Source organism: Colias eurytheme, chromosome 15 (genome assembly GCF_061535395.1).
Source record: "Colias eurytheme isolate Ceu_HAF_F1 chromosome 15, ilColEury1 Martin Lab GWU primary, whole genome shotgun sequence".
Taxonomy (NCBI): domain Eukaryota; kingdom Metazoa; phylum Arthropoda; class Insecta; order Lepidoptera; family Pieridae; genus Colias; species Colias eurytheme.
Window position 1 is genome coordinate 3,617,978 of NC_142994.1, and position 9,641 is coordinate 3,627,618.

Genomic DNA, 9,641 nt, shown 5'->3' on the forward strand with positions numbered 1-9,641 from the left:
ATATTTAATTTCAAATGTTACATATAAATGGAACTTAATTAAAAACGGTGGTTATTAAAAATGTTTGTCAATAAAATAATATGAAAATTTCATAAAACACTAAAATAGTTCTTATGCTAATGTATCGAATTAATTCTTATATGATATAGATTCCTCTTCTTCCTTCTTCACTGCTTGGATAAGGACGAGAGACATTACGGCGTTTATAACCTGTAATTATATTAAATCATCATTAACAGCCTATGTTTGTCCACTGCTGGACATAGGCCTCAGTCATGGCACGCCATTGAGCCCGGTCATTCGCTCGTTGACGCCAGTTATGCCCAGCAACCAAAAATTCAAAAATTATATTAAATGTTTGAATAAAATTCAGATAAGACAATGAAAGTAAAAAGTAAAAACCTGCAAGAAGTTCATTTAATATTCCTAGTTCCTAATATACTAATTTTTAATTTATTGTTGATGAAAATATAAAAAAACATGCATATGAAGTCATTTTGTATCTATGTAATGTATTTTGCTGCGAATCGTTTTGTTTTTAATGAAATAGCAATTTTATGCTTAAAATTGCTATGTAAATTAAGTATAAGTGTTTTATTTTTGTTAATGCGTCCACATCAAACATTTTAAAAGTGAAACCATCGTCAGCTGCATAAAGATCTTTTGCTCATCTAAATTTCAAACACAAATATTATAAAGCCTCTTCTATCAGCAGCCTCTATGAATCCTACTTTATCTTTCTTTCCTATTACTATTTTTACTTACATTAATCATACAAGACGCGAGGACGATACCAGCCAGCCAGCCCGTCTTGCCCTCGAGAAACCACGTAAGCTCATCCACGCAGCCATGGAAGTATGCATTACCAGTCACTGAGTCGCGGCACTCTGAGGGCAGAGGCTTGTTCAGGTTTATGAAGTCCATGGGGCCGTCTGCGCCGCAACAGCCGATCTGTAACATATAATGAAAAATGTGCTAATACTAAAGGGAAGCTTATCTCTGTTATATTTTTATGGGAATAGATTTAGATGGTGATTTGTATAGTGACACTAGTATTGATTAAGTTATTTATATGAAAATTGTTTTAGATTGTGAGTTTGTAATGTATTGTAGACCTACAACACTACATAATAGGTTGTGATTTTCTCGAGTTAAGCTCCTAATTCGTAAGCTAACTAATTCGTATTTTTTTTATATAATTACTAGATTTCCGCCCGCGGCTTCGCCCGCAATTTCAAAGGAAAACCCGCATAGTTCCCGTTCCCGTGGGATTTCCGGGATAAAACCTATCCTATGTGTTAATCCAGTTACCCTCTATATGTGTGCTAAATTTCATTGTAATCGGTTCAGTAGTTTTTACGTGAAAGAGTAACAAACATCCATATATTCATACATCCATACATCCATACTTACAAACTTTCGCCTTTATAATAGTATTAAGATAATATGAAATGAGTTATTGAATTAAAAAAAATAGATACTACATTTAACAATGTCTGATTAGTTATTTATCTTCATGGGTAAAACAGAAAGATTATTTTACATTAATTTTTATAGAATTCAATATTAACTATACAAAATAAGTACTTTTTATAACTTAATTACGTTCTAAGAAGTAACAATAATAATAGAGTGTTATAATAAGTGTGAACTATCTTACATAGCGTAATGCCGTAATAAGTTCAAGTCTTTGCGACACTTTCAAGGGAGGTTAAGTTAAATTGGTTAAGTAAACTCTAGCAAGGAGATCCGCTGCGACTGATATGATAAAAGAAAGGAACCAAGTTTAAGTGTTTTATATACTAATTCAATCCGATTACCGTAATTGAAAATGTCTTTTCAAGTATTCTAGTGAAAGGACATTAATTTAAATTTCAAGTTTCCGATTTTTTATTTTTCAGTAGGTATGTTTGATGCGAATTAATAATTTTAGAAATAGTTAGGACAAGAAATGATTAATTTTTTTAAAGGTTTTTTCTGTTTTTATCCACGCTTCCATACTCTATGACGTTATTGTCAAGCAGTCACTACACATGATAAAACGGACGTTTCAATTCAATCAGAACAAAACGAAGTCAATTTCATTAGTTCAGTTCTAAACGGGGTCTCTTTAGACCCAACGTCAACATACATAAGATGATTTATTTAAATAAATAAATAATTACAACTTTATGAACCATTTTATTACTACTGACACTTCAAATATATCCTGACATCCACCGTTCCATGCTCGTTATTGTCAAGCAGCATAAGATAAAATGGATGTTCCAATTCAATCAGAACAAAACGCAGGCAATTTCATTAGCATCGTTGTTCCAAGCGGGGTCCCGTTAGGCCCCACGTCGACGTTCCAATGCTTTCGGTTTGATTTCGCTCGTCTTTTTGTCAATATACCGGATTGCCCTCTTCACCTGCTAGTTTCACTGATTGGACAATCACGATGATTTGTTTGGGAGGGAGAAATTGTTTCGTTTTCCAGTAATTAATGAACTTTTTTTTACATTGCATGTAGGTACTGTTCTGTCTGATTATTGTTATACATTTATAATTCGTCGGATGTTAAAGTATGAAAAGTAATACATTAGAAAAGGGATAGTTTTTTTTTTTACTAAAACGAAAACAGTATTTACCCCATTTCTAATACTGATTAGAAATGGGGTAAATACTGTTTTCGTTTTAGTACATACTGATGTACGAGGTGTTCTATTTATATGTTTAATTTTATATTTTATATCTACAAACCAAATAAACATGAAATCTTATTTTCTATGTGTAATTATTTATCACTGGAATTTTATACCTATTTGTAAAATGTGTATTTAAGTTGCTTCTGATAAGATAAGATCCCGCGATATAAGGGAGTTTAGTAAAAAGCTACCAAATAAAAAATAATAATTATTATACTTACACCTTCCTGTACCATCCTTAAGATTTCCCGGCTACCTTCATGTTGTGGGTTATTGATAAGTCTGACGATCACTTCCTTGATAAGAGGCTGGATACTTGAATCATACGTAGAGAAGTCCAGCACCACGCAGGCTCCCACCAGACCGAAGACGAATAGAGCTATTTGGGATGCTATGAACTGAAAATTGAATTAGAAAATGACTGAATGAGTACTCTTAATTGTACGTACATAGAAAGAAAGCTGTTGTTACGCGGTTCAGTACTTATATTAAAAATGTACAACCCAAACTTTGTGACGAAGAGACATGCATGAATTAAAGAAATATAATTAATAACTATTAATAACACAGTTTTTGGTATATTGTTATTACGTATGCAGTTGTTTCAAATTGTAACAACGAAAAATATTTCAAATTCTAAACGTTGGGTTATAACACTCAATCATTGAAAATATATGTATATGAAAGTAAGCTAAATATAAAGCAATTAAATCATTAAAAACCAAACAATTATCATCCCAATACACCACAGTTTTATCCTTACCGCGTATAAAAGCTTAACATTTTCCATCAGAGCCGATCCGCAACCGAGGAAAGCGACCACCATGATTCCGAGGGACGCTATCAGGATTATGTAAATGCCGATGAAGTATTTCTGTAGCTCCAGTATCCTCATCCACTCGTTGAACCCTGGCTCTATGCATATCCACAGACATAGAGCGAATATGGAGAGCCCGAAGAGCTGAAGACAACATAAGCTTGAATATTTTAAATATGATGATGCGCTTTTAGCGGGTGCACGTGTGCGTAGCGCGGAACGTAAAATTGTAGAGTACGGTGGTATATTAGTCTCTACAAAATTGGCTTTGTAGAGATAACTATTGTTTTATGATTGTGAGTACTGAATGCATGAGTTTAAGTTTAAAATGTCCATTATATTATGAATTTTCATTAATTATTATTAGGTTTTAAAGAACATATTGTCAAATGGGTCAAGAAACGAAATATTCCTAAATAATTATATTATTATTATATATATTTGTTGCTGCCTGAAACTATAGAGATAATGTAGAACATAGATGAGTTCGTAGTACAAAATAAATAAAACCATAAACGACGCACGAGTTACTAACTTTTATGGAAAAAGTTGTGAATAATTCTCGATAAATTGACTGCGTTGCAACTTCGCTAGTTTAGCTGATCTGTGATGAAGATAAAACTATAAGGTAAAAACACCAATAGAGATATGTTGGATCTAAAAGTTTTATAATCTCATTAATGCTACGAACGCCGTCAACTTTTATTTGGAAACATGAGGCTAGGTAACAATGTATTTTATTGGAAACATAAATATTTCAATACAATATATTTCAATATTTTTTAAGGATTACAGTTTATTTACCACATTGGACTTTGTAACTTAATAATAAATAGTTATAGCTATTCTATTTAAGTCATACAAAATCTTTACTACATATCTGAATTGGATAGGATTACATTATAATAGTTACCCCATAACATAATTCGCATATATTCATTTGTAACCATCAAATACAAATAGGCCAATGTGTGTGTAGCGTTATGAATTATACATGTTCACGTCATAATCCCAAAAGACCGATCGCCGTCTTTGAGTAATCAAGGCGGATAGAAATTAGGTCGCGGCCCGCTCCTATCGCCGCTGCCGGCTGCGTTATCTTCGGAACAAAAAAGAGCCGTATCTACGCATCATTATACTTTGTCTGCAAAAACCTTTGTCGAGACAACAACTCTGTTCGCAATCCATTAGGGCCATGCCAAATGACGCGGAAAGTTGACTCATACGTTTGCGCGGTTTGTTGCTGGAAAAATCATATAATGCTCGTGTTTGTACCGCCATTAATGCTCGAATACACTCGCTGATACACGCTTTCACGATGATAAATGGTGCAATCTGTGAACGAAGCCGGACTAACTAATAAATTTGAAATAAAGAAAAATTGGAGCTATCAAAATTGGCTGAACTGCAACGTGTATCGTACGCGCGTTAATTCGTTTCGAGATAATAATATTTCACAAAGATATTGCTGTGAGATGTGTCAGCGTGGAGTCTAATCTATTAAATGACCATACAAGAGTGATATTAAAGAAAAGTCAAATCAATTCTCCACGTAATTTAAGTGTTGTTCGCCGTTTAACGTTTTGCATTATTCAAAAAGAGCATTACAATATGGCTAATAAATATTCCTATCGCAAGTCTCTTACGTACTTCATTTTGCTCTTTTCGAGGGCCAAAAGACAGACTTTTTTGTGATGTTAAAAATTTATAGCGTCGTAAAAAGTCGCACAGAGCTCGTCTACTACGCCAGCGGCGTCTCTTAAGCGCGAATATGACATTACAATGTAGATACGTGAATATTTTCAACGTTAAATTTTATAACAGAGCGTATATCAGGAAGTTGGGGATTGTTGTAAAATGCTAGTTATTCTCGAACTATTTATTGTGTTCGTTTTGTGGAGATTTAAGCATTAAGTGGTTGTATTCGTTTAGCAGAGAGGCGTCAGCCCCGTTTACCTTCCTCAAGAGACACCTGCAAAGCCGGAATAATAAAGAGTTTTACAACGTTTCAAAATGGGACTTTTTCTCGCAATTCAACCGCAACGTGCACTTAAGGGATTTGAATATCTTATGTGGGAGATTTTATCTATGCCACGCAACACTCGGGAACCTGTACGTGCCGAATTTAAGATTTAAAACAATCATTTATGCCTTACAATATTTTTATGCTCATAAATATTGAAAGACATGGTGTTTAAAAGTGGCTTTTTGAAGCGAGCTGCAAACTAATCGAGTTCTGAATATAACTGTAAGTATGTGCTATTTAATTTGGAAATGTGTAACTGATTTTTATTAGAAAATTGAAAATTGCTTTCATTATTTATTTTAATGAGAATAATTAATATCTGTTTCCTAATTAAATAAATCAGAAGTTTAAAATTATAAGTATTTGCTCACATATATTTTGAGACCTATCACTTTACGTAGGTAAAAAAAAAGTTGCTATATAATAAAAAAATACACCCAATTAACAAATTTATACAAAAATATACGTAATCAATGATATTCATGTTCTAACTGGTTAACATACCTAATACAGGTGTACCTAAAAATGATCACACACATATATTCACACATTAAACAAAGGCTTACCATAATATAATATGCACTAGCGTAAAGCGCCATTCGTCTTGGCGCAAATCCAAAAGTCAATTATTGAAACCGACCTCGGGATACAAGTTCAACGATTATTTCATTTGTGCACCTTAACGAGTGCAAGACTGAATGACAGTTGACGTTTAGGGTTTTTGGCGTCGACTCCAGTTTCCAATTTACTGTGAACGGGCGGCAGAGCGATTAATATTCGCGCCAGCTTGAATAAATAAATATATCAGCCGCTTTTAGGTCTAGAACATCGCTGCAGCGCTTTTCGATTGGGAAAGTAAAAATAGTGTGATGCTATAGGTTTGGTATATAACCTACATTGTTTATGTCCATAAATTTAGTATACATATAAAGAACGTGTAATCCCAGCACACTTGTCAGAAATGAAACTTCTTTGGCAAGATTCAAATTTCAAAGATCAAAATCATTAACTTACTCCATGATGTGACGTTATTGCTATGACACGACCTTGAAATTTTAAAAAGTTTCACTTCAATTATATAAATAATTAATATTAATATGTTTAAATAATAATTGAAGTTGAATTTAAAACAAAAAGAAACAGTAAAGGAACTGTTTTATTATGAAGTAATTCATATCTTTCGGTACAATAGCAGATGCATTCAAGACTTATTAAATGGAATTGTGTATTTATAATTTTGTTTTAATTCTGAAAAGCAATTAACTTTTGAAGTTCCTTTTTAATTTGGATGTTGATTGAACTGTTATCATTTGTTGTATAATATTACATTTTATCCTGAAAATAGAATGGAAGCAAACAAACGTACCTAGTAAGTTACGAATGATGGAACGTGTAATTAAGAATCATATCACTTAACTTCCTTAAAATTATCCCAAAATTGTGATAACCAAACCAACTATATACCTAGATACCTTACCTTCATTTATGGGTGTCCCTGGCATATATAACAATACAATTAAAACTAATAAATATATCATTTCACAACAAGTCATAACAATAACACAATTATATCAAAACAATACGTAACGTAATGTTGTGATGTTTAATTTTGCTAATTAACCCGGCTTAATAACCGCTGTATCGGGCGGCAAGTTATGTGGAGTGCGAGGATTTAGTGCGGCGACACGTGTTCCTAATGCCTTAGAATGAAAACATACGGGCTGGAAATGGGAGCGGAATCGTAGCGTTAAGCGCGTCACACACGGTGAAGATACTATAATATTTTATCTTAAGATACTGTTATATTTTATATTACAGTATCTTAACGCATCCGGTATCAGCGTTCGGACCATCATTTTTCTTTTTGTCATTGCGTACTAAGACCCCTGTAGAACCGCCATCCTGTTACAAATGACCCACAAAATTTCGCGTCATACTATAATATTTTATCTTAACAGTATCTTAAGATAAAATATTATAGTATCTTCACCGTGTGTGACGCGCTTTACTCTGTTGAGATGTAATGTTGTTTGTGAGTTTTTCCTTCTTTTATCTTCTATGAAACAATGCTTTAAAAGTTATCACTGTGATAGATGAATGCTTAAACTTAACATAGCAAAGTAATGTTTTTAGTATGGCGCAATCACTACTAATAAACTTTAAACATTTAACTAGAAATGTGTCATTAAAGGCTGGATGAGAATCATTACAGACTAGCTTTTTCTAATTATGTATTTTTTTATAAGTTTATAATGATAACGTTTTATATTCTTTTTCTATAAACAAAACAAATACAGATTTTACTGCAGGGACTAAAGTTTTATTAGCTAAATGGAATTGTGTTACTTGTTTTCCACCGCGTACGCGAAAGGAAAAACATACAAATGGATGATTTACTCATGCGAATGAATGTGATTAGCAGCGAATTGAGATAGATAAACACATGAAGAATATTGCTGTTTGCTAATTTCTAAGATTCAATAATGTTTCTTTTGATTTTATAATAAAATGAATAGTTCGTGTTGCATAGTGCAAAATGAAATTTAGTGACGTAAAGACAGTCATACTAATCATAGGTATACATTTTTATTATAATCAGCGTTTAATAATTAAAAATGCTTTTCTTATGAAGAATTTAAACTTCAATCTGCACATTTTTTGTAATACGTTTGTAATAATAATGATTTATAAATAAAAATAATGTTTTTCTTTTTATAATTATCAATATTAATCGTTGACTATTTCAGCGGACATGTATCAAATGCATTTCTGTACATTCGAAACTTCAGATAACTTAGGTTACCCTTCTGTGTACAAAATTACTGAAAGCGACCATAATTCGCTTGTCCATCTAAAATTGTGCGAAACATCTGTTTTTTGTTGCTCTTTCCCTAAAGTTGGGTTCTTAATTTATAATTTACGAGACGGGGACTTTATGCACAAACACAATATTTTTTTTCATATTTTTCATTAAAATCTAGACTGGTAGTATAGACTTATATTAAACAGCATTGTTTATTGATGTAGTTCTTGTTCTTGTTATTGGTATCCAAATTGTTTATTGCACAAATATGAATGAAAAACGAAAGGAAACACTTGATGATATCATAGCTATGTTATTTGTAGTACCCATGAGTCAAACAGTGAATATGTTGTACTTGGAAAACGGGACCAGGCTTATCTAGATGATAAGGAATTCTTTATACGCTTTATTTTCAGTAATTTGATTCTCGGTGAATGAAGAGAGATAGCGAATATTTACAGTGATACGCGAAAAAGAGATGCAATATTGCTCTACAAATTACTGATAATCTTTGATAAACTAAAATAATTATTATACTGAGGTTTATAGTAGGTTAAATGACTTTTAAGTTCTAAGAATATGTGAATGTTTATGTGTATGTTTGTACATATGCATTTCTAACACACTAAAGTGATTGCTAATAATTTGCAGAAACAAAAGATAAAACAATGAACTGATAAACAAGTACCACATTAGAGTCAAGTTTATTGAACAGCCAGTTAGAGATACCTCAAACTGTATACAATTTTCCGATTCGTTTCTGCTGAAGAGGCTAAGAGGGAGCGAGTGAGCCGTGAACGTGTCTGTAATTCAAAGTAAACAGCCTCGAAACTACTGACCCACAATACAACGTTGAAGCAGAACAGGGTGTACTTGATGCAGTATATTTGGGATTCCAGTTTACCCACGCCCGGCCCTTGGCCGTCGCCTCTTCCTAGACCAGCCATCACTTTTCACTGCACTATAACTTGACCACACTCACACACACCAGAATGGTAACTGTGTTATCAGCGATAACGTGAGCTAGGCTATCTGTGTTTGCTGAGATAACGGTGTGATACGAGGACGTAGTTGCCACACCTGCTTTGTTTTGCACTCGCTCGTTTTGTCTATGCTTTTTGTTTTAATGATGGTTAATGATGGATTTAGTATATAGTTTAGTTTGTTTGTTTTGCGTGGAGAATCTTCGCTTGAGAAAGGTTGGAGTAAATTTTATTTCAAAGTTGATAACGGGGTGGTTATTTATACTCCAGTTAAGTAGTATAAAATAAAGGAAATATATATAAACTCAAATTAGCTTAAAATAGT

General features: G+C 32.9%; 1 protein-coding gene across 1 annotated transcript; it reads right to left on the reverse strand.

Annotated features, from left to right (window-relative positions):
- Tsp2A (tetraspanin 2A) lies at positions 1 to 9,345 on the reverse strand. Its single transcript, XM_090110101.1, has 5 exons — positions 9,173 to 9,345; positions 3,451 to 3,648; positions 2,909 to 3,085; positions 766 to 951; positions 1 to 210 (listed from the first exon to the last, which is right to left on the reverse strand). The coding sequence occupies exons 1-5, from the start codon at positions 9,278 to 9,280 to the stop codon at positions 130 to 132; spliced, it is 750 nt and encodes a 249-aa protein (XP_089966227.1). The 5' UTR covers positions 9,281 to 9,345; the 3' UTR covers positions 1 to 129.
- Positions 9,346 to 9,641: the final 296 nt, after the last annotated feature.